This window comes from Molothrus aeneus, chromosome 4, assembly GCF_037042795.1.
Source record: "Molothrus aeneus isolate 106 chromosome 4, BPBGC_Maene_1.0, whole genome shotgun sequence".
Taxonomy (NCBI): Eukaryota; Metazoa; Chordata; class Aves; order Passeriformes; family Icteridae; genus Molothrus; species Molothrus aeneus.
Window position 1 is genome coordinate 55,479,104 of NC_089649.1, and position 25,735 is coordinate 55,504,838.

Genomic DNA, 25,735 nt, shown 5'->3' on the forward strand with positions numbered 1-25,735 from the left:
ATTTGAGATGCTTTTCCTGTTCTGTACTTTTCAGTATCATTGTTAAAAATTTGTGGGGAACATCACTGATGCACAGTGGTTGTAATGGGTGAGCCAGCAGCTCTAACAGTGTGGTTGTTGCAGGTGGGAAGGACACGATAACATTCAGTGACCCAGCCCTGCCTGTGATACAGCGCTCCAGGTCACCCTTGTCAGTGTTTGCTGATAAGCCTCAGAGAACTGAAGTACAAGGTGAGCACCTGGGACGTAAGAACATGATGAGAGCTGAGCACTCATTTCTTTCCAAATAAAATGTAATGAATTTTCATGCTGGGATAGCAGGAGGCAAAGTTTCAGTGATCATAGAGATTGAATACATCATCCACAAGTAAAACAGATAGATGGTCCCAGTACAAATAGCAAAGAAATGACTGAAAAGTTACTACTGAATGGATTGCTAAGGCTAGGGATCAGGTCTTACACCGCAGAGAATTTTCCTGCCAGATAACATGACACTGTGTGAAGTTATTCATGCCATCTGTGTTGCAGTTAACTGATTCCTGCACTTTTCCCCTCAGTTAAAATGCGCAGTAGGAAGCAGTCTGTGGAACTGGTTTGGCACTTTCCTGCATTATAGGTGATGTCTAGATGAATGGCTTCCTGATTGCACATGGTAAATTGAAATACCCAACTCATTTTCCCAGAGAAATTGACTGCTTTTTTCATAGTCTTACATGTTTTGTTAAAAATCCTTCTCCAGCAGCAAGCTTTAACATCCCTCCAAAGTCAAGCTTAGCTGTATTTGACAGTTGCTGATAACCTTGATTTGTTTTTCCTTAGATTTTCATAATGGATGGGAGATGGATTATTATATTTGCTTATTGGCATTTGGATCAAGTCTTTAATGGGCATAACACTATGATAGGCCCAGATCTTTCTCAGCTAACCATGAAGCATCATAAACTATTTATTTGTTAGTCCTGAAACTAAATAGATTCTGGCTTAATTTTGACTTTATAGTCCATGTCATTATCTGATAAAATGTGACAGCAAGGCTGATCTTTTTTTATAATCTTGATCAGCTGATATTTTTGCTAAAAATAAGAAGTGAAACTGTAATGAATAGTTCTCTGGTGAGTAATAATAACTCATAAATATTCATTCTTTTACCTACTTAAAAGTTGATTTTTAATTAAATCTGCAGTTATTGAAAGTATTTACTTGGTGGCATTATGCTCTTTTCTTTCCATATTTGTCCTAGGTGAGGCTGGTATTACAGTTGTGATTACAGGCTGGTCAGATGGGGAGTCTGATCTGTCTGTCACATCTCATCAGACCCTCTTGCTGTTGCTTTGTGGCACTGCCAAACCTTAACTGTGGGCTGAAGCTTTCCATGTTGTGTTTTCTACGTCAGCTTTTTTTTTTTTTTAAGATAGCAAATAACTTTTTTTTTTGTGTTAAATACTGATGACCATGTGGGGTTTTTGGTGGGCTCTGTTTGTCTTTTGTATGTTTGAATTTGGGTTGGTTTTTTCCCAATATGCAAGTGTTTCCTGTATCTACAATTATAGGAATTGGAAATCTAGGGAAAAGGTTTCCAGCCTGAGGAAGCAGTCTGGAGTTTCTACCTCTTTCTACATGATTCACTTACAAATCTTATCTGCTAAAAACAAACAAGTTATTCTGTTGAGCTTACTTTGTGCCATCAGTGCTGGTAAAACTCTGTATGCACCGTTCCTTTGAGATAAAGTAAACTTAGAGGGGAAAAAAACCTGGAGCAGAGTGGGAAGAAAGGCCAAGATCAGGACTCGAGTAGATGGGGTTTGACAAAGTCCATGGAAGTCTGAGTGAGGAGGGACTTGCATGTGGCTGAGCAGAGGTCAGAGCACAGGAGTGAGAAATCAGAATATTGGCAGTGAAAGCAGGATGTGATTAAAAAATATTCAAAGGTGGATGAGAAATGGGCACAGTGAGTATAGGGACTGGATAAAGAAGGGGATATGGAGCAGGAACAGAAAGATAAGCAGGGGAAGAGAAGAGCAGAAGTAAACAGCCTTGGATAGGAAAGGACAGACCAGGATTAGACCTGTGGCAGTCATAGGGAGAATCAGCTCCCAGTAGATCATCTCCTTCTTTTCTCCTCTCAATCCCATGACCATCCTATAGAAATTCTGTCATTAAACTGAAGCAGGTTAAGAAATTACTGTTCTGCCTACACTAACAGCTTGGGTTTCCCCTTACCTGTGTCCCCATATATCTGATAACCTGCAGTGAGAACTGAGACAAAAGTTACCTCTGTAATAATTAAATTGGGTCAACTTTTTGGTGGCATAAATAAGCACATATCTACAACCAGCTGTGCAGGGGACACCATAGTTTCTAGTAGTAGGTGACACAACACCTGCTGCTCCAGATGTTCCAGATGCTTTTTCTGAAGGATGTTTGGGGCTGCCATTTTCCCTTCAAAGCCTGAAAAGGAAGCAGTGTGTTTTCAGCTGTAGGGCATATCCCTGTGCTTGGAGTAACACAACTCCTCTGCAGTCAGTATCTGTATGGGAATGGTACCCAGATATGTTTTGTACCACTCTGCACAGAGAATGACTGCTCTTGAGGTTTAGGAACTTGGTGCATATTGCAATTTTTCATCTATACCATGTACCTCCAAAATCTGGGGTACCTTGACAACTGGAAGAAAACAGGAGTGTGTTCTTCCACCATCATTCATCCAACAAGTATGCTCTTGGTTAAAGTATTACTGAAATAAAAACAAAACCACTCTTATTTTCCTGTTAATTGAATGATCGGTTGAGTGAAAACAGTTGATAACCACAATAACAATGAAATTCTTACTTATTGTTATGTATTAGATCTCATGTCACATTGGCCAGTTGTGGCCTTTTAAAGAGTAGCATTTGATACCTGTTTAACTCAAGAAATCGTCTTAGCTTTTGAACAAACACTTACTCTTCATCAGAACTTTTTATAATGCATCAAGTGTTGCTCTGGCTAGATCTGTAGATAATCAGAGGGCTTTTGCAGGCTTTTTTTATCCAGTCTATCTGCTTACCCTGGTCTCATCAAAGCCTCCTTTAATCTGCACTTGTTATCATTGTTTCAGTTAAGCTGGATGGTGGATGTCTGTAGGATCTACTGTGCAGTTCCTGTGAGAACATGCATAATGACAGAGTACAATCATATGAATTAAAGCCTGTCTTGTGCCATGAAATCTCCCTTTATCCACAGCACAGGATGGATAGTGTCATGGGATGGATTGTACCTGAGCATCTCAGCTGCTAATGAACAGCTGCTCAGGGATTTTCCCCTCCATTGTTGAATGCCTTGTCCCTGCTGTACTGCCTGGGTGCTGTTTCAGGCATTCCCCGAAGAAAGCAGTGCTGTTCTTCTATGAACTTTTCTCTGGTGATTTAGTGCTTTGAGACAATTTATCTTCAGAAGAGTGCAGCAAGGTGATAGGTTGGTGGTTTTCTACTGTAAGAGGGAGGAAACTGAGGCATGCAAAGAGGAAGGTAGAGTCCCTGCTAATTTGGAGTGCTAGTTGGAGGTACATACATTTTGGCTCATTTGGAGCACTTTGATGTACAGCACAAGCTCCTAGTTTTCCAGCTGACTTCTCAGATAATGAGGCTTAGATCCAGTGAGTGATCACCTTTTGAAAGTTAATTTATCCCTACCTTTTCCACAGACTTAAATTTCAGCTCTTCAGAGTTGCATTCCTAGCTTTGTTGATGGCAGAAAGAGTGTCTGTTCCCCTGGTGCCAGCCCTGGTCTCATTCACTCAGTGGCTCCCAAATTCTAAGTGAGGCAGGTATGATAGAGAGAGTAGGCTGGTCCTCTGCAGCCAGGCAGTCCCATTCTTGTGTGAAGCAGGATTCCTGTGAGAGAAATGGAGTAAATTCTTAAATACTAAAATGAAATGTGTCTGTACAACAAGAGTAATTTTAAGCTCTCAGGGCAGACTTATTTTTGGCATTTCCTAATTTTTCTTACTTTACTTTGCAAGCTTTTTTTAAATGAGGCTTCCTGCCTTTAATGGACACATTAAAGGACATTTTTCACAAGGGTGTTTGTTTGCACCTTGATTTTTTCTCTATTTTGATTCTTTTCTCAGTGTTTGCATTTTAGTATAATGCTATACTTAAAATTCTTGTGCTGCTGCTTCGTTTTACACTGTTACCCTAATCAAAATAATCTTTTATGTTTGGAGAAGTGTTGGAGGAACAATAACAAAACTCATTATTGGATGAAAACCTGTGAAAAGCTCCAGATAAATGGAGCTTGTGTTAACCCCTGAAACTGGTAGTGATGGGGGGATTGATGGTAAGCTATGCCAAAAATTTCCATAGCTAAGTGCCTTGCTTGGAGTTGATATTCCCCTAGAAAAGTTTTCCTGACCTTGCTGTTCTACAGTATGAGTATGGTACTGTCTGGCTTTTAGAATTGTTGGTATTAGGAAAAGAGGAGTTCCAAAACAGGGCCAGGTCCAGCAAGAAACTTAGGGTTGATTGTTTATTGTCTAAGAAATAGGCCTGGGAGGGATGGGGAAGCACTCTTAAAAATTCCTTACTGAGATAAACATCTCTGTGATCCAGCGCTGGTAGTAATATTCTTCAGATCAGATATATAACAAATATGCCTCCAAATTATTTGAGTGTCCTGCTCTTCCATTTCTCTTTCAGCAGAACAGAAGGGAGAACGTGATGAAACTTATGCTGTTGCAACTGAATCTGTGGCTCCAGAGGGAACAAACTTAAATAACAGAATCCAAAATAAACATTTTTACCCTTCATTACCCCAGCTACCTTCTGAGGAAGAAGACATAAACAAGCTTGGAAGTCAGATAATTAAACTGACAGTTGCAGAACTGGAAGGGAAAAGAGGAGGCGCTCCTGTGGGGGAGCAGAACGTGGGAGTTGAAGCAGAGCCTAATGATTCATCAGAGGCAGAGTTCCCACTTTCCAGCCCTGATCCATCTGACCCCACAGATCCCTCAAACTCTGAGAATGAACGAACTGGTGAAACTGAGGCCCTGAAAGACAATGACAAAACCTTAGAGAGAGATTGTGAAATTCCAAATAAAAGAGAGGATCAAAACAGCAGCACCATGGATGTGGTGCATACTGAGGATGCTGGAAGGCATGGAGGGCTCAGTGTTCAAACTGCAGACACAAATAACAGCTTTGAGGAGCTCTCTGAATCTGAAAACAAGAAACCATCTGATGCTGCTGAAAACCGTGAATATTTGGATAACAGTTTGGCTTGAGGTATGAAATCCAGGCCCTCGAGCATCTCACTGTAAGCCTTGTGCAGTGTCTGTGCTGCTGCAGATATGATCAGTAAAATATTGTGCTGTAGGGTTGGTTATTTTATACTGAACTGTTAATAATTCTTTTTAAAAATGTTTTTCTGTTAGTTCTAGCTGTAGTGTAGCAAAACCATAAATTACCTACGGGAAAGAATTAATGATGAGGTTTAGTCATGTTGGCTTTCTGTAATGATTTGAAGTTTCTATATAGATTGATGTCATTTACATTAGTGTAGGAAAGAGGCCAGTGATAATGATTTATCTTGTTATCACTAGGCTCCTGAAACATGTATGGTCCTAGTGCTGGACTGTATTTTAATGTTGAGAAATGTCTCTCAAGGATGAAAATTTTGGAGTGATAAATAGAGAAGCATCTTAAGGCTGTGAGCTTTTGCTTCTTTCTCAGACTGCGTTCTCCTTCTCTTTACATACAGTGACTGTCAGTACAGCCATAGCATAAGATCACTGTTCCCTTACAGGAAGTTTCTGAAAACCATCCCTGCATGTATATAGTTCTCTCATTACAAACTGTTATACCTTTGTATTTTGTCAACTGTACAAAATTTTTCCTTTCCTCTCCCAGCTCATCTCATGAAAATGAAGCAAGTTATTTCACCAGATACTGAGAGCCCAATTTAATGAAGCTCTGAAGGAAACATCATCAGAGAAGCCAGAAGTCTTACTGTAAGAAACAGCAATGCTGTTCTAAAGCAGAGAAAACAGCAAGAGGAGAACCAGTGATGTCCTGTCCAGCTTACTTGGCTGTCAGTTTCTGGAATTGCATTCCTCTACTCACAGGAGCTGGAATGGGCCCTTGGGCTTGGTTAATGGGTGATAGGTTTCAGCCTAGTCCATCTGTGCTCTCCTTTCTAAAGGAATTTTATGTCTTTTTTATTTTCTTATTACTTGCAATTAAGGGTAACTCTTCCTTTCCTCCTCATTTCACCAGTCTATGTTACGATAGAAGGATTATTTGTATTGTTGCCACTTTTTTAAACTTCTTCTCTTGAAGAGGTTTAGTCATAGATAAACATTCCTATAATAACTGGGGGAAAGGGAGCTGCTGTGTCATTCCCTAGCTTGGTCCTGATGCTGGAGCTGTGCCACTCTGCTTCTAGGAAGGCAGCAACGAGGGAATGCTTAACATTGAAGTTAGCAGCTGTTGGGGAAGGGGAGGCAGGTCTTTCCTCTCCTGTTTGTAGCATAAGGAATAGTCTCTGCAGCTGTGGAACTTCTGAGGGCCAGCAGCCGTCAAGGCAATTTTTCTGCTGGCTTGGGACCTAATTGTCTGTAAATGTTCATTTCTCACTCCTAGAGCTTGAAACCAATCAGAGAGAATTAAAGCAAATTTAATAAAATACTACTAATAAAAAGGGAAATCCCTCCCAGACTGAGTACTTCTTTGACAAATAACTGCCAGCTGCAAGTTTTTACAGCCCACTTGTCAGCTACTGCATAAAGAGAGTTTATATTAGCAGTACTGACAAACTCTTCTGTATGTGTAAGATGAGGTAGCAGGTGCTGCCATAATCAAGGTGTCAGAGCCCATGAACAGTTTGTATTCAGCAGGAGAAAGGCTGTATGTAAATTATTACATATAAATATAAGGAGTCATAGTCAGAAGGTGAAAAATGTGGCTTGTCTCCATTCTCATGTGTTTTCCCTAGCAGGTGCATCTGTGTAACCCTTTCAGTGTCTGTCTGCAGGATACAAAGCCATACTTAGAGTGCTCTTCAAATATGTGTACTTTGTCTTTAAGGGTAATTGGACATTGCAGCATTCCACTGATGTTAAGCAGCAGTCTTTAGGAACAAAAGTTTTATAAATAGTTAAGCGCATTACAGACATGAAGCAGTAAAAAGTTTTTATTTTGTTATCTTGTGCCCCATTAAAATTCCTCATTACCTGAAAAAACCCCAAGAGTTTAAATATTTGAAAGAGTGTTAAGATGTTCCCAGTAATTCTAACTGACTGCATTACTGACTCATTTTCATGACAGTCAGAAGAAAAATAGCTGTAGAGACTAAAATCTCCAGGAGAATGTGCAGGATTTTTTGTAATGCCTGAATGTCACATGAAGTAGCATTTTGTTTGAGATGTATTTTTTCCATCCTTCACAGACTGATCCTGCACATAGCTAAATATCAGTGCAGTCAGAACTGAGGCAAGCAAATAAGAAGGTCAAGATTTCATGTGTTGAGCTCAGAAACACTGAGGGTATTTTACTATTTCCCTGCCCTGTGTCTTTCCTGACCCAGAGATGTGAGAATGAGTATTTTGCTCACAGTCCCTTAACAGCCAGTTAATGCTATTAGTTAATGAAGAGCTTGGTGTAAGGTTGGAGCAGTGCTGGATCTACAGCTTGTTCGTGCCTCATGTGCTGATTCTTTTCAGGATGTCTTTTCTGTGAGACCATACTGGTGTACAACCCAACAATTAGGGAATCTTGGTAAATGTCCTCACACCATTCCCCCTCTTAGATGTAATTTTTAAATCTTTGCAATCACTAAATTCCAGTAAGATACATAGATCCCTGAAAACCTCATTTCCAGTGGGATGCCACTGCTGCAATACTGGCCCTTTCCTTTCTCTTCTAGCAAATGTGTATTCCAGCTACATTTTTAGCTTTCTCCCAGGAACACAAGACTTCAAAGCAAGGAGACTTGTAAAAGTAAGACATTGTTGCTGCACTAGGTGATAAGTAATTAAATATTCCTGTCAGTATCTTCCTTGGATATTGCTTTAATTGATATCGTTGTGCTAATATAGCAATGATTTTTTTTTCCCCAGTAAATTTGTGGTTTTTTGTGGACTCAACTCTTACCTTAGATTTGGAGGGGTTGGTTTTGTTTTTTAAGACCTGTGTTCCCTTTTTCTCCTACTTTAGAAGTGCAGAAATCACAACCAGACATGTAAGCCTTTTTGGTGTTGGGCTTTGGGGAAGAAAACTGGGAAGGGAATTGTGTAGCACGAGTATGGGGAAGCTGCATTTCACAAACTCATTTTAAGGAGATTGTTGTACCTAAAGGTCAAGTCATGCATTATGTGTGAGAAAGATTTCATTTGAAAGTATGATAATGTGGTTATTGGAAAAATAAAGTTAACTGAATTTGTAAAATAAGTGTGTGAAAATGACAGATTAAGAAGCATCTTTTAGAATGCTGCTTCTTTTCTAAGTGAGACTATTTTTAAGCATATGGGAATTTGTATAATAAAGACAGTGGAATTTCTTTAATCCCTATGAGCTCAGGAATGTATTTCAAAATCTTAACTGAGATTAAGTTGAAAATCTGCTGCATTTCTAAAAGATAGCATTTTGTTTAAGCTATCTAAAAGATAGCTTCTGTTTTGTAGTTTGCTTTCTAAATTATGCAGTTTAATTTATTTGCAAACTAGTCTTTTGTTGCTGCTTGGATTAACAGCACAATGTGGTTAAACTATATTAATAAATTTTGTCATCTTTAATAAAACTATTTACTGATACACTTGTTCTACCTGCTTTTCTCTTCTGTTTCCTTTTCTCTTCTTAGTATTAGATGAATGATAGCCATGGGGTGGTGTTTTAATATTCTGAGTTGTATTAAATTTAAGAAGTAAAGCCTTTTTAAGTGAAAGTTTTAAATCTGAAAATTATCTTACTTAAATCTTTTCACCGTCACTTCTCCCAGCCCAAACTGACTTTGTTCCTACAGTTTTGTATGAAGTAAAATACTCAGTATTTTTTTGCTTTGAAAATAATATTTCTCCCTGATCTGCTAACTTTATCATCATTACCTAAGCAGCTTTATAACTTTTGTATATAACTTTGGTACTAACAGGAACAGACTGGAGACTTACAGAAGCAGAATAACAGATGGATCTCAAGTTCAACACAGAAATTTCTGTACTTCCCCTTATTTCTAGGGGAAGTCCACTACCAAGGTCTTGCAACACAACACCCAACACTGTTAACAGCATGGAGACCTTTCTGCTTTCAAGTTGGCACCTAACTACAGAAGAGTGTCTAATGAGAGGCAAATTTGTACTTTTTTCCTTTAGTATCTAACAATCCCTTAAAAGGCCCTTGCAGGGCACAGATTCTTTAGCCCACGCACCCTATCCATCTGCACTCTTGCTTACATACATTCAACTTCCAAACTGCATCAAAGGGAATCTTTTCTCCTTCAAGAAAACATTCACAGTGTTGAGCTGATGCTGGTTTTATTGATGGCTTACATAAAGGAAGCTCTACAACAGTGATATACATTTCATAGAGGAGCAAGCAAATAGGAATCCTTTAGCCATATATCTTTGTGGGCAACAGCACAGCCCGAGTTACTTTGTGCTGCCCAGGCTGTAGCTGGCACTTTGGACTTCACCTAAGCCTGGTTGTATGTTCTTCTGTTGAGCCCTCTCTTCTTCTTGTCCATAACCTCAGGCAGCTTCTCTTCCCACAAGTTCTTGTTGCTTATCCCAATCACACAGCAAGCCAGACGTTTCCCAGCATTTCCATTTTCCAAACTGGCCTTATTATTGCCCTTGCCCATGTCATCTTCCTGCTCGTGGATCACCACAGATCTGCCCATGATGGAATACGGACCAAAGACTGTGGCAAGGAGGTTTGTTTTGTATTTTCTGATTTTGCCTTCTTTAGGAAGAAAGTTGCCAAAATCTCCTGGGTGCCGAGGGTGATTCACTCTGAAAGGGTTATAGTGTCCCCCTGTAGAATCACAGCCATTGCTGAGGTCTCCAAGCTCGTGGATGTGTATAGCTCTGCTGGATTGGTTGTTATCCAATGGAAACCCATCCAAGTAAAATAAGGCTTCCAGTCTTCCATATGAGTAACTCTGCCTGAATAAGACTTGTCCAGTCACTTGTGGCTTGTCAGCATCTATTCTGGAGCTGGGCTTCATTTCACAAGTGGCGTAAATCATCCCATCAGTGTCATTACCACGTGTTACTGGGTAGAGCAAATTCTGCCAGAGGTCGTTCACTTGTTTCTGTATTTCATGCAGTGACTCCTGGCGTGGGTCAGTTTCCTTGTCTGTCATGACACCAGAGGCAGACAGGGTGAGCCCAGTGACCAGAGAAAGAATCAGAAACATCTTGGCAATTTCGAGCCTGCAAAAGATATAGGAAGATACAAAGAATTCAGACACAGCCGGTGGTGGGGAGCTGAGTGAAACAGCTGGAGCAGGGTCCCAGGGGACTGCTGCTTGCTAAACCTGTCCAATGTGATCAACTGAAACTCAATCACAACGCATACGTGTGTTTAAACACATACAACTGGCACCCATGCCTAAAAGAAATTCTAGTGATTACATATTTGAAATTAGATCTTGATCTCAAAAACTACATCTGTTTCCCTGCAGGAAGCAAGCAAGCCAAAATGTTTTAAAATCTATTTCTGAGTTTGTATTTTTTGTATTGTAGAAAAGTAGGTTTTTCTACTTCAACAAATTCCAGCAAGGCAGTTTGCCAGGAGTTTTTCTTGGTCCATCTACTTAACCATTAGTAAGGCATTACAAACAAAAAGCAAAAATCCAACAAGTTGATTACCTTGCAGAACCCCTCAGTAGTAGCTCGTCACCTCTGCTCCCCTATACCAAGATGTGACCGGACATAAGGCCAGAGCTGCGTGGAGGTGATGCTGACAGAAACTGCGTGTTTGTGTGGAAATTAGGTAACGCTGGCTCAGGGGAGGCGGGAGAGATGTGGGAGGGGAGGGAGGCGGGGACGGGGGAAAGAAGGAAGGGAGGGGAGAAAGTTCTAGGCATTTTTGCTTTGGGCAGGGTGAATGTTTTATCCTTTCCTGGTGAGTTTGTTAGTCTGACTCGGTCCTCACAGGCATTTAAAAAAAAAAGAAAAAGCCATGAAACTTTGAAATTAATCTGCCTTTTGGTGACTTCATGCACTCATCTAAAACAAGTGAATTTGAGCAGGCAGGGAGGGGAGAGGGAGAAGCTTTATTAAGGCACAATTGGGCGGTTTGCTCACTTGTGTGCTGGTTGTCTGGAGGTAGTTTGCATTTTTATTTCTTCAATAATCAAAAGGAAAACTGGTGCTTGAGCAACATAAACTGTTCTATATGGATGTATACAAAAGTTTTTGTGGATTTAGAAACAGTTTAAAGTGTAATTGTTGGGGTACATGTCAATGAATGCCTCTGAAGTTTTGGGGTTAGTTAGCATCTGCTCTTCTATGTCTGCTCCACTGAAGCCCTTCTGCTTTTTATCCCCTTTTTTTTTTAAGGAGCAGTGATTTCTTTCCCAAGAGAGAAGTAAGCGGTACTGAGGCAGTGCAACATCAGACTGAGGCGCAGAGAAATTGCTCAGAAGCACGGAGAGTTCACGTATGTTTCATCATCCCATGAACTAAGAAATGCTCTCCTCTCAGGGGCATTGCCCTGCCCACAGCACTTCCTACTGATGCAGCTGAAATGTGGATTTGGCTGTCACAAGATCAATTTAACAGGGTGAGATTTCTGTGGAGAGAAAAGAGTAGCTCTTACTAGTCTGGAACAATTCTCAATGCAAGAAAATTGCAGAGAAAATCCCTTTTCCCAGTTCACGTCTTCTGCCAGCTGGGTAAGGAATGGGACTGTCAGCTTCTGCAATGGTAAAATTGTGTGTGTTAATCTTACCAACATCATACACTACATCAGATCCAAGATACTCAGTCATGTGAGAGAAACAATTTTTTTTCTTTATCTATGAGGGAGAGTAGAGCTAAAGGAATGCCAACTGCTCGGATCATTAGCCAGGGAAATACAGAATTAACTAACTTCAATTTTGAATATTGGGATATTGAATGTGTTACTTTAGCTCTGGGCTTCAGTGAAACAGGACAACTGGTATTTCTTCAGGGTATTTACAAGTTTTTCAGATCTCTGTGCTCCCGGGCACTGTGCAGTGTTCAGAGGGAGCCGAACCCTCAGAGAAGCCAAGTGCCAGGATTGTCCATCACCCCAAGTCTAACACCACCTCCTTTGCAGCTCTTCCCACCTTCCTTCACTGGCAGTCTCTGAGCTGGGAAAGGCCATACTTGCAGTGTAGAAACAAAGAAATTGCTTAGGTTTAAAGCATTTGAAAGTTTTATAATCAAGTTTTATAAATGGACACAAAAATGTTCAGCTAAGACGAGCCAAATGCAAAGGTTTGAGTTTGTAAAATACAGGAAGCAAACATCCAGTCTAGGTACTATTAGAAAAATTACTTCTTAGCAGCATAAACCATTTTTAAGGGGTCACAACAAATGGAAGGAGGAAAGGAGCATCATTCATTGTTTACTCTTCGAGTCACAAAGTGGTGAATTGCAATTGAGGTTAATACTTTCACAAGGGAGTTCCTGAGGCAGCAGTCAGTACTCAAAAAAGAGAATTGTAAAGCTTTTATTGAATTTTAAGGCATTTTGAGATACATACTAGGGACAGAATTTTAGCTGGCTTAAATCCAGCAATGTTTCTGACTGCACTGGCATTTGTGCTGTCTATGCCAGCTGGGATTCTGTCCCTGGAAAAACCTACTTGCTGCTCTCTTTTGATGTACTGCACATGAGAAATGCAGAAGGTGTAAAGGAGATGATCAAAGGGACAGAAAGGACTGCAGCAAAGCGAAATGATGTATTTGTAGTGCTCTGCACTTCAGAGAATGAAAAGGAAATAGTAGCTGTGGGCCGCTGTCAGAAAGATGTGTTCTGAAAAGGAGAAGGGATGATAACTACAAGGAATGCAATAGCCAGGGTGATTTGGCATTCATTTTGAGCCTGAAAGATGGTCACTAAGTACTAACCAGGTGTATCATTAAAGTCTGTCGTTACCCACTGCCTGTGTTTTAATTTTCTGGTTACAAAGAGGTGTGAATAATGGGCTTGACAGCCTTTAAAGCAGACAGCAGTTACTGGGAAGAAAGCCCACAGTGACCTGACCATGCACTTGTGTTACAATCACTGCTCAAAAAAAAATAGACCTCTGCTTTTGTTCCAGTTCTAGGAGATCTTTTGTATCCTGAGTTTCAAGCAATGTCCTAAAGATGCCTGGGCTATACAAGACAGACAAGTTGAAACAACTTCTGCAAGGCTCTCTGGACTGCATAGGAAGAATTTTGTTCTACAGTGAGCTTTGTAGCAGACTCTGCTCACAAGCTCTCAGTCCATGCTGTGACCTTCAGGGTTGGTTGGTTGGTTGGTTGGCTTGTTTTGCAATGACACCATTCCTATTGCATTACTCTGCTGTTTGACATCCTGTTGTTTGATTTGTCCAGCACAGAGTTAAACATGATGAGGAAAACACTGCATAGGGGAGAATCCTTTTATAGCACGCTGTAGCCTCCTTTCTTGTGTCTCCAGCAGTCGGATCTGCTCTCACTGGTTTTTTGATAGAATGGTTTTCCATAAAAACAACACCCAGACAAGGAAACTTTTATGCCTTTGGGAGTAAGTGATGGAGCTGACTGCTTTTCTCCACATATGGCAGCATCTGGAGCAGCTGAAAGAAAGGGGTCATTTGCAGTCTGAGGGAAACAGTCGAGATCCTTGGGCACCTGATGTGCCCCTTTGGTTTTGGGCACTTTCTGCCATTTCTGAGTCACAGGAGCCAGCTGTGCTGGTGGCTCATCAGGCAGCAGCAGGAGCAGGCAGCATTTGTGTGGAGTTGGAGACTGCAAGGCAGCCAAACTTCCACGTCCTGAGTTTGGTGAGGTGTGGTGTGTGCCATGTGCCCCTGCCCCGTGTGACATCCAGAGGGTCCTGGTACCTGCACTGGGGTCTGCAGCCAAAGCCTGCGGGGCTGCTCTCATCTGTGGTGCTGCAGACAGGGCAGGTAAGGACACAGAGAGCAGCAGTGCAGGCAGCAAGGCAGGACACAGAGAGCAGCAGTGCAGGGTAAGGACACAGAGAGCAGCAGTGCAGGCAGCAAGGCAGGACACAGAGAGCAGCAGTGCAGGCAGGGTGGGGTAAGGACACAGAGAGCAGCAGTGCAGGCAGGGCAGGGTAAGGACACAGAGAGCAGCAGTGCAGGCAGCAAGGCAGGACACAGAGAGCAGCAGTGCAGGCAGGGTGGGGTAAGGACACAGAGAGCAGCAGTGCAGGCAGGGCAGGGTAAGGACACAGAGAGCAGCAGTGCAGCCAGCAAAGCAGGACACAGAGAGCAGCAGTGCAGGCAGGGTGGGGTAAGGACACAGAGAGCAGCAGTGCAGGGTAAGGACACAGAGAGCAGCAGTGCAGCCAGCAAGGCAGGACACAGAGAGCAGCAGTGCAGGCAGGGCAGGGTAAGGACACAGAGAGCAGCAGTGCTGGCAGGGCAGGGTAAGGACACAGAGAGCAGCAGTGCAGCCGGGGTGGCCATGAAGGCGCTGTGGCCTTGGCCATTCACGGCCTGTGACCTCTCTCTCTCTCTCTCTCTCTCTCTCTCTCTCTCTGGCAGGCCTCTGGTGCCATCCCGCAGGAATTATGATGGAGCAACTGGTTTGCAGTTCCTATGAAGAAAAATAAGAAAATGAAATCAAATGAAACATTTTTCTGTAGCAAATGGAAGATCCGTTGCTGGTCATGAGTTATTCTTCCTGTTTAATCCTGTTCCTTGACTTGGTATTTCTATTTAAAGAAATAAAAATATTTACTGCCTGAGATAAGCATCCATTTATAATATTCTTACAAAAGAGCTATAAGCATTTCCAACTATTCAGGGCATTACCCATAACAAAACTCAAATAAATAAACAAAAGGGAAACAGCACTGTTCTCTCTGGGGAATAATTTCTCTTGCAAATAGAAGCTCATGCAACTGTCAAACTACTCTGCGTCAGCCAATTTGAAAAATTTTTGAAATTCTTCCTCTTTAATAGCTTGTGAAGAAATCATTTCATGAGATGATGTGTAAGTAAGCTTTCAGAACAAGCTGCATTCAGAAACTCATTCTAAATCTGTCAGCCTAATTTAACTGAATTTCATCTTCACATGCAAATATAAAATATAAATATGTAATGTAAAAAGTAGGGATGGAGCCCAGCTATCAGATAATTCAGGTTATTATTTGTGTTTGCATTTATTCCCTGTTCTTTTATAAAATGTTTATCCTTTCCTCTTTGTAGCATTAATCTGATGAGGGATTTGCTCTTTGAGATGAGACAAGAAATAAACACAAGACTTTTTTCAAGCTCAGTGCCCAGTGGCCACAAATGGAAATATCTTGGGGTTTTTCAATTTCAAAGTGCACATTGCATACACGGTGCATATTTGCACAACTTCAGCTCTCTGTGTAGCTTCAAGTTGCAGCTCAGGAGCCATAGGAATACTGGACCATTAGGTCCCATTTATGAGCAGTGGTTACCTGCAAATAACTAAATATAAAGAAAGTTCTCTTTTTGTGACACTTAATAGCAGCTGTCTCAGTAATCTAATGATCATCACAGATTAACTGAGAATAATTTTCAGATATTTCTACCCTTAGTGTACTAAAAAGACACAGCCATTGATAACAGGCCATACCCTGCCTTCTCTTTGTGTGTGTCAGCACCCTTCGTTTGTATCTGGGCTATGGTCTGAAAGGGATTTAGAGACACCAGACCAACCTTACCAATCAAGGCTTAGTAAATCAAGACTTAGGCTTCTGTATCCTGTTTTTAAAAGACATCATTGCTGAAGAATCTGCCATCAACTGCAGCTTGACTGTCCTTTCTCTTACAAGTTTTCCAGCTCTGTAGCCTCATTCTCACTGCAGATTGGAACCCCTGTTTTGATTGTACTACAGACACGGGGACAGATTCTCTTCTTTGCAACAGCCACAGTCAGACTTGAGAGTTTAGCTCTGAACCAATGGCTCTTCCATCTTTCAGCTAAACATTTCCCATTCTTTTAACCTTTCCTCCTAAATTGTGTAGGCTCCTGTGTTAAGTAGATCACCTTTTCCTATGGACTGTGCACCTCTTCCTGGCAGAGAAGTCACAAACACCCCAGTGTGCCAGACAAACAGCCAGAACTACCACCATGCTTGTCATGCAGACTATATTATTCCCTACATCATAATGTGATCTTTGACTGACCCTTTCCTGCAGATCTGCTGCTTATGCAATTATTTCCATTTTATATTTCAGTAGCTGCTATTTCTGCCATGTATGGGATTTTACGATTGTCTTAATAGAGTTACCTCCTATATGTTTACTTTCCCCACCTCTTATTTCTCCAGCTTGTCAGGAACATTTTGAATTCTAATCCTTCCTCACAGTGTATTTACAGCTCCTCCAGATTAGTGTCAGCTGTGAGTTTAATCAGTTTACTTTTTGTCCCATCATTCACATCACTAACAGGAGGGCTGATAAAGCTGAATAGACAAACTCCTGCACCCAAGGCAGGTTGCTCTCCCTGTTGGGAACTGACTGGTTTCTAAACTGGTACCAATTTCCCACCATCCCCATACCTGCTTTATAAGAGTGTGATCAAGACTGGTATTTTCCCCAGCTCGTGTGTAAGAGTGTCATGTGAGATAGTAGTTAAGATATTTAGCAAAGTTCGTTCAGATAATCACCTACTTCTTCTCTATATACAAGACAGATTATTGTGCTGTAGAAAAGAAATAAAAAGTTCCTGATGTCTTTTATCCCTTTCCCTTTCTGACATTCTATCCATTCCCTTTCAGGTGAATGCAAGAAGTTTGCCTCTTTTCGAGGTTTTTCCGTGTCTGTGACTCCTGGATTAAGCCACACTTATCATTACAGAATTTTCAGTCCTCATAGGAACCAAAATAATTTACTGACCCTATCTCAAAGAGTCTTCATTAATGTTATTACCCTGGGAGAAGCAAAATGTCTTTGAAGAGCTGCCTGGCACTAAGTGGTGTCTGAAACCTTAAGCATACAAAAACCTTAAGCATACAAAAACTAACAAAAATGCCATTACTTAAGTGCACATCCCCACATTGCTTTCTCCCTTCTGACTAAATAGTGAATAGAAGCAAGGATTAGGTTAATTCATTCCAATAGTTAGACCAAATAAATTTCCAGAACTTCCCATTTCTGACCCTCTTATTTCTTGCAAGCAGCACTGGTTTGTGAAAGTCTCCCAGTTCACCCATGTTCCCCACCACTACATTACAATTGCCAGTACTGAAGGCACACCTTACCAAAACCAGGAAAATTAAGCCCATTCTTAAGTTTGCATTTAAATGTAGAATCATTGGTGCTTGTCAAGTCACTAAATAAAGTGAAATACCTTAATGTTTATTTACAAATTCTTGGTGCTCCCCTATCAGAGACCCCATTAGTGCTTAAATCCTCGGTGGCACCTGCAGGCTCTGGGGGCTCTGCTCTGCACTGGGGCTCAGCAGGAGCTGAGGGCAGTTGTGTTCCAGGAGGACAAAAGCCCCCCAGCTTTCACAGCAGGAGCAGCTCCTGCTCTGGTGAGAGCCCAGCAAAGGGCACCGTGTGTGCAGGCAGGGGCTGTTCACTGCAGCCCTGCGGGGAGACAGCCCTGGACTCCTTCCTGCTGGAGTCAGCACTCAGAATCCAGGAGGATCCTCATCCCTGAACACAGCAAGGGGCAGCAGAGCCCTTGAACTCCTGGAAGCTTTCTCAGAGCAGCTATTTCACCTCAGATGATGTGGGATGCTACTATAGAATAAAATAATTTAAAAAGGGTATGGCTTATCTGTGTTGGGTACCCACCTCCAGTGAAAATTGTGTGCAGTTCAGGACCTGAGCCTCTGAGTACTTTTCAAAGCAGTTTGTTGTAAATCTTTTTGAATTTGTATCTTTCAGAACTGCAGAAATTATAAAATTTATAAAATGCAACCTTTTACAGGGTAAAAATAGTTTTTATGGTAAAGTGGCTCCCCACCTTTTTAGCCATATTTATCCCAGTGGTTGACTTTTGTAAGAGTAACTGAAACCCTGAGAGACTGATGAAGTTTAACAATGTGTGTTCATTATATCCAATTTTGTTCTCTCGGTGAAAACACAGACTCCTAAATCCTATTTAGACTCTGAAATTTCAGAGGTTCCAGCCCTCATCTGACCTTAACACCTCTTAGTTTTGTACAGGTTTTGTAAGCCTGTGCACATGTTTAAATTCTCCCATGGCAAATGGTTTTGGAGATCAGATGTTCAGGATTAAGAGCACAACCAGTTTTTGCCTTGTTTAAAATAATTTTGACATTTTAGTGGAAGTCATTAAGATTGTTTTCTTGTACTCTCAAATGGGCCACAGTGTGAGTGAGCCATTTTTAGGAAAATTACATAAAAAGATTTGAATTGCTAAATTACTCACCTTGAGAATGTTAGCACAAATATTTTGAAAACTCTGAAGGTTTTATCTGGAGTAAATATTTGTACCTGAATTCCTCCCCTGGGAAGATTAATTCACAAATAAATAAATTATTAAAGTCAGGGGCCCTTCTGAGTAAAAGCATGTAGGAATAGTCTCTTCTAGCTGAAGCTGCTCTTAGTATTGTTTATATTTACATCCTTATTTTTTTCTTTCTTTCTTTCTCTTAACTGTGGAGTGGAATAAAAACCTCCCCAAATGGTGCCAGGTGTAAGGATCTCCACACAGGTGCAGCATGGTTCTGTGGGTTCTGATTTCCAGCCAGGAGAATCTCACTAGTTCCAGCCCAGCAGCACAAAAGGTTTGAGCATCTCTGAAACGGGGTGTTTGGCTCTAGAAAAACAGAGGCTAGACAGGAGGCAAACACATGAAGGCATTCTGTTTTTATCAGCTCCAATGTCTGCATCAACAGGCAAGGCTGAGAATGCCACCTGCTTACAGAAAGGCTTTCAACTCATAGGGCATGGAGTTCCTAATAGTATTCCATTAGATATAATGAGGTATGCTGGTGCAGATTTCCCCCCTGAAGTTTGCACGCATTTGTACAAAATAAGGCTCCTGCTGGGGTGTTTTATGAATGTGGAGTCTTTCAGTTCCAGTTAAATAGGATAACCAGCTGTTTTCCAGGGCACATGAAGAAATCCTTGGATTGGTTGTTGTTGCTACTCTCAGCATTAGCATGCCTGCAAAAAATGAACAAAAACACAGAAATATTTTACTGTAACCTTCTTGAAAGGAAGGCAAGCCTTTGAATGCATCAGAAATTGTTCTCATAGATGCAGGGGGGAAAAGAAGGATAAAAATCCATTTTCTTTGTCTCTTCATTTTGTTACAAAACTTCTTTGCATCTTCAGCCTCCAGGTCTCCCTCCCATGAGTTGTCATCTGTGTTGTCATTTGCAAGACTTGATTCCCCAAACCTGCAGATGTTATTAAATTTGAGGATTATAAGGTTATGTAGGACGTGGTAGAAGCCAGATACGGATTGGATGTCTTTATTAGAGGATTACCAAATTTTGTTAACAGGAGTACGCCTGAGTAATTCTACTGGAATCTCTGCTGTGCTTGTTATGAAACATCTGATCCTGAAGCAGATACAGAGTGCACTGTGGCAAGGCCCAGGTTTCTTACCATGCCAAGGATAGGTCATGTTCATGATGTGTAAAGCTGGATCAGTGCAAAGGATATATAATGATTTCACTGGAAAAAGTGTAATGGTCATGGCAGAGGTATCTCACCATAAAATCCCCAATATCCCAATGACTTGTTCACTTCAGAATCCTTTTCCACTGCTGGTACATTTTGTAGGCAACAAAATAAAATCAGTATACAAAGTGTGTACTTCAATGTTAGTTTCAAATACAGTGAAAATATTTAATGCTTTTGGTAGGTTTTTATAACCTGAACATTCCTAGTATATGACACCAAGACCTCAAGCAAACTTGTTGCTCCTAAGACATGAGATTATGATGACATTAATTCTATAAATGTCACTATACTGGTGTATTTGTGATTGTATTTGTATTTGGCTAACTCAAGCTAGTGAGCTTAAAGCAAGAAATCAGATGAGACTGTTGATGAAGAATAAATAAATAATCTGACCCTGGAGACCTGACCATTTTCTCACAGTGATGAACTTGCCCAACTAAGGTCACCCAAAGGCTACTGAGGAAACTTCTCTTCTTCCAAGAGGAAGGTGAGCCAGGAAATTTCCAGAAGCTATGAACAGTTTGCATAACAACTTGTGCCCTGCTGTGGGGTGTACTCGTAGGAAGCTCCCTCCCATGTGGCCATTTGCTCCCTTCCAACAGGAGGGGAGAGATAATTGGAAGGGCAAAAGCAGGGAAACCCATGGGATGAGATAAAGCCAGTTTAAGTGGAGGTAGGAAATAGGGGCAAAGACAACCTGTGATGGAGAAGCAGTCACTGCTCACCAGCAGCCACTGCTCGCCCAGCAATGCCTGGAACAGCATCTTTGGAAGTGCTTTGGTCCCTCCCTTTATTGCTGAGCATGATGCCACAGGGTGTGGAATATCCCTTGAGGTGAGCTGTGGCAGCTGTGTCCCCCCCAGCTCCTTGGGCACCCCCAGCCTCCTTTTGCTGGTAGGGTGGGATGAGGCAGAGAAGATCTTAACCCTGTTGTAAGCACTGCTGAGCAGTGGCTAAAACATCTCTGTGTTATCAGCAGTGTTTTGGCCATAAATCCAAGCAAAAGCACCATTCAAGCTACTTTAAGGAAAATTGGCTCCATCCAGCCCTGGCAAGGCTGCATGCTGGCAAAGCCCTGTCCATGGAAGGAAAAGAGAAAACAGTATTTGAGTCACAGCTAATGTGGTTTGCAATTCCAAGAGAAAAGTGAAGAGAATTGAGGAAGGAATTTGTGTTGTACTTTCAGGTACACCTTTCCTTCTGCTACAGGGCTGAATTGCTGGGATAATAAAGTCCACTTGATTTATATGAACAGACTCCTAATCACTTAATAAACCACTTGAAAAGTTATTTGGTAGAGTGGAAAATTATTAACTGGCTGAAGATCCAGCAAGCAGCAGCTGTTTCATAGTAAAAACTTGACTGTGAGGACTGGCCCAAGAATGCCCATGGTCAGTGCCAGAAAAATTATTTTTTCTAATTTTAAAGTTATTCCCCACTTGGATCTACAAGGAAAGGAAAATTCAAGTCCATGTATATAATTTGAAATTGTAATTAGTAGCATAAATGAACATTTGCTGTTTATACTGTATTTATGTATTTCCTAGCTGTGAATTAGTCTAAATCCTGTTCCACTCTGAATCCCATCATCCATTTGAGCTTCTCATAGACTCATAGAATAACCTGTGTTGGAAGGGAGTCACAAGGATTGCCAAAGTCCAGCTCCTAGCCCTGCTGCACAGGACACTCCAAGAATCCCACCATGTGCCTGAGAGCATTGCCCAAATGCCTCTGGAACCCTGTCAGCCTTGGTGCTGTGGCCACTGCCCTGGGGAGGCTGTTCCAGTGCCCAGCCATGCTCAGGGTGAAGAATCTTTTCCTGATATCAACCTAAACCTCCGGTGAGACAGCTGTGAAGTCTCCCCTGAGTGTGGCTATTCAGTTTATTAAAATCCACTTGTCTGTTTCTGCAGGAAGGATGAGTATCTTTTGCCTTGGCTATGGATATTTACTCATGTTTTTGACTGGATCCAAGATGTCACAGTAGGATTTTTAGGGTTTTTTTTTATTTAATGGGTAATTGTTAACATCAAGATTGCTCTCACAATATCCAGCTGGGTGAGGATTTTAAAATCAGCTTTGGGAGAGTTCAACTAGAATTCTACTATGAAATTTAGATTTTAAGAAACTTCACATTAAAAGGTGAATCTCTCTACAAGGTAGACTAGAGCATGCATACTGTATGTAATCACAGAGTTACACAGTTCCTCATTACAGCCCCACAGTCTCATTTTTCAGCCAGCAGAAGAGAATCTCTGTGTTCTGAACACTTCTGGTGTGGTGTGACTACCTAGTTTGGTAATTGCTGTATGTAGCTTCATCAAAGAATATTGTCACATCACAAAAGGAAGTATGGTCCTAAAATGAAAAGACAGTTTCAGATTCTGGAAGCATTTTAGTCTCTTTCTCTTGACATGGAATAAGGAGTCTAGCCTCCTCCTACCTCCAATTTGCCCTTCTCCAAAATGTTGATAATGATGACTCACTTCCTCATGGGGGTACTTTGAAGCTTAGATGAAGTCTGAGTTGTTTCTGACACTGAGAAAATTGATGTCAGAAACTGCAATATTGGATTACTAATCTTTCAAGGCTAAAATAAATAATTGTCCCCAAATGAAAAGCTATTTTCTCTGCAAATTTTTTTGCCCTCTCTATAATATTCTTTGAGTTAATAGAGTCCACACTTAATACAGACAACAGAGGAGACAGTGGACACTGCTTTCTTAAGTAAACAGCAGGCAGAGCCCAAATTATTAGTAAATACCAAGTCTTCATTTAGGTTGAATAACGCTGCAATCCAACAAATAAATGAGCCATCAAGTTTGAATTTATGTAGCATAAGAAACACATTAAAGCCATCTGACCATGACAAAGGCCTTTTCTGCTGTGAATAATGAGGCCAACACATTAGAATATCCTTTAGATGAAACATTAAACCCAAGGTCCTTTCTGTTTGTCTTTGGTGGCTCTTCAGGTGGAAGTTAAAGACTCCATGGCATTTCACTAAAACCATAGAAAACCTCTGGCCCCCAGAGGTATTGCTTTCCTAGTAAAGAAATAAATTAAATTTAAAAATTAGAATAGCCAAGGCTGTGTATGAGTTGAATATCATCAAGGAAAATACCAGCTTTCCTCTTTATGAGGACAGTAAAGGAATTTCTCTTGTTTCATGGAGAGGAAGGTGATTGTGCCTGGTATAAATACATGTCTTCAAAAGTCCTTTGGGTTTTTGGGAGTGTAAAACACAGAAAAATGGTTTGTACTCATCATTTACAAAAAGTGCGGTAAAGGAGAACAAATCCAAGTCATAGATGATATCTTTGCATGTGTCTATGCTTACATAACTAGACATGCACTTTTACATGTGTAATTTCCAAGAAGTGGCTAGGAGACAAACAGAAAATATGCCAGGAATAATTCTTTACTCCAGCCTGTACACATGTGATTCACTTTATGAAGTCCATCACGATTTTCAGCTTCTTTTGTGTAATTGCAATGATTTTGTATCACTTGAGATGGTTTAGCTGTGTCTTTAGTCTGGGTCTCAGTGAATGTTTATCTACTTACTGAAAACCAGGCCCTTGTTCCCTGAGCCTGCATCTTAGTTGTGTAGTTTCACACCAGTTTCTAAGCATTAGACATTAGAGGCATAAGAGGCCATGTAAAAGGTAAATTTCAGACTCCTCCCATAGATGCAGATGTACTATTTTATTGTTATCAAGCTGACTGGAGTCACCTATTTGAATGTAAAAGAATTATAGAGAGAACAATCCTCTTGAAAGAAACACAAGAATTAGGTTAAAGCTTAACCCCCTTAGCAGCAGAGATAATGAAGCCTTTCATGAAGAACTGACTGATGAATCTGGGCATCATTCAATATTCTGAATAATGAGCCACATCTTCTGTCTTGCTGAGAAACATATGGGATGTGAGGAAACCAGCTATAAACCCAGCCATGTCTGTCCCATCCAGCATCCTTCCTGCTGGAGGCAGGGAAGTGCTGCCTTATGAGCAAAGGTGGTTTAAGAGAAACCTTGGTATTCAGAAAAACCTTGGTATTCAGTGAAAGCAAGCTCAGTCTTTGTGAGTCTTACCTGGCTTGAAGCCCCTGTTCTATCAACAGGAATGCCACAGAGAGCTGTGGTGCTTGTCCAACAGGGATTAATGCTGGCTGGTTTAGGGAATCCATTGTGTTTTTACTGTGTGGCTACTTGAAACTTCTGACACAATGGAAATGTCCCACAGGTTGTGCTTTACAGCAGAAGAGAGAGCAATGTAAATATCTAACACTGACACTTCTTCACATTGATTTCACTGACTTTCATTTCATTCATCCCCACATCAGGGATAGGAAGTCTAATAGTGAGGACTGAAAGCACATGCTGCCTTTTCTGACTAGTCTGACATGAGGGGATACATGCACCCTGTGAATATAGCAAATGGATTTTTAAGCCATGCCATTTCTTTCATGACAATAATTAAAGACGTCATTTTAATCTAAAGGGCCAGATCCAGCCTGTGCTTTGTGATGGCCACTTTGCACGAGGTAGCTACAAATCTTGTAAGTAGCTTGTGTGGTGTTCAAAGCAACAAATGGAGTTTTCTTTTTTTGAGGATTTCTTCTAGACCTAGATGAACACCGAAAAAAATTTTCAAATTTAGCTCACTAACTTCTAATAAAAATTATTTTAGCGAGCTGAACATTTTGTATAGCCTTCCATTTTATCTGCTTTGGTATGATTATGAACCCTTCCAGTCATTACCTATAGAGCTTTACTCAATGCCTGAAAATATTTAATATTTTCAACATGTGGTATCCAACCTAAAAGGTTTATTTTAAAAGTTGCTGATTCCTAACCTTCATTTTCTTTGTCTCTTTAACTCTTGTCCAAAAAACAGGAGGCAGGGTGCTTCCAACATAGAGTCTGTGATATATGAATGGATTGTTTGGACTCCATTCAGAGGAAAGTGATGATAGACATCTGCCCAAGAAGCAATTAACTGCAATGTATTTAGAGAGACAAAATAATTCAGTGGGGATTTACCACCTCCAGAAAGAGTTTGTCTTAGAAACAGTGTTGTTTGTTGTGGATTTTTTCAGATCTTTTACTCCCAATTTTCAAGAACTAAAAAAAGAAAAGTCGCAAATTATTTTACCATATAACACAGACAACAATATGTAGAAATAATTAATAGGGACATTTGAAGGGAAAACAGGGTCGCGCCATTAGCCCCTAATAAAATGCATCAGAGTTGATGAATTATTTTAATGGGACAGAATGACAAAAAAGGGACTGTTTCACCTAAGCAGGGACAGCTGGTCCCTCTGACAAGGATACATTGCTGTCTTGTGGAGTCTGCCAGCCAGCAAGGCTGAAATAATAGCACTGAGAGAGGTGTGAATGCTCCTCGTTCACCTAAGTGGAGAGGTAATACCGAGTCTAATTAGGAACACTCGGTATTAACTGCTTCGTGTCTGAAGGCAGACAGCAGATCAGCTGCTCTCCATCACGGCCAGGGAAGGTCTGCTTGGATTTTACAGATGGCTGCTCATCCCAGTGCCACCATGCCAGATGTGCCAAACGACATCCAGCTGACAACTGGCCCTAACAGAGGGGTTTGATCCTTATTTCTGTTCCTAGGTGAGAGGAATGGCGGATTTGTCTTTACAAACAAGCTGTGGGTCTGCTGGTAGATAAAACTAGCTCTGGAAGATAAAAGAAACAATGGGAAGGATTCCACTGATTGATGAAGGGAAAAAGATATTTGCTTTTACAAATAAACTTTAGGATTGCTGATAAATGAAATTAGACATTGAGAGATGAAAGAAACAATGGGGAAGGAAAACCCCTAAATTGCGTAAGAATTAAAAATTAAAAGGGAGGGTTATACATTAAAGGGAAATCTTTGGGAAATCTTCGGTATCAGGCATA

The 25,735-nt window shown here is 41.0% G+C and overlaps 2 protein-coding genes and 1 long non-coding RNA gene across 5 annotated transcripts in view; 2 read left to right on the top strand and 1 right to left on the bottom strand.

The window, feature by feature from the left end:
* CCDC149 (coiled-coil domain containing 149) overlaps positions 1–8,785 on the top strand; it is a 51,667-nt gene extending 42,882 nt beyond the window's left edge. For 2 of the 3 annotated variants that reach the window (XM_066548538.1, XM_066548541.1), the window contains 3 exons: positions 124–231; positions 4,677–5,261; positions 5,886–8,785. In XM_066548538.1, the coding sequence (XP_066404635.1) occupies positions 124–231; positions 4,677–5,260 (692 nt within the window). In that variant the 3' untranslated portion in view covers position 5,261; positions 5,886–8,785. The remainder of the gene's footprint in view (positions 1–123; positions 232–4,676; positions 5,262–5,885) is intronic. The other variant, XM_066548540.1, reaches the window with a different exon arrangement.
* A 700-nt stretch (positions 8,786–9,485) lies between these two features.
* Positions 9,486–10,965, bottom strand: SOD3 (superoxide dismutase 3). The gene is made up of 2 exons (XM_066549179.1): positions 10,841–10,965; positions 9,486–10,402 (listed from the first exon to the last, which is right to left on the bottom strand). Exon 2 carries the CDS (start codon positions 10,384–10,386, stop codon positions 9,661–9,663), a length of 726 nt encoding a protein of 241 aa, XP_066405276.1. The 5' UTR covers positions 10,387–10,402; positions 10,841–10,965; the 3' UTR covers positions 9,486–9,660.
* LOC136556132 (uncharacterized) lies at positions 10,655–14,834 on the top strand. Its single transcript, XR_010783580.1, has 3 exons — positions 10,655–10,964; positions 11,534–11,756; positions 14,703–14,834. It is a non-coding gene; the product is annotated as an uncharacterized lncRNA (long non-coding RNA).
* Positions 14,835–25,735: the final 10,901 nt, after the last annotated feature.

Bases quoted from the DNA above. Each gene is read 5' to 3' on its own strand.
- SOD3 (XM_066549179.1), bottom strand. From the start codon at position 10,386: ATGTTTCTGATTCTTTCTCTGGTCACTGGGCTCACCCTGTCTGCCTCT.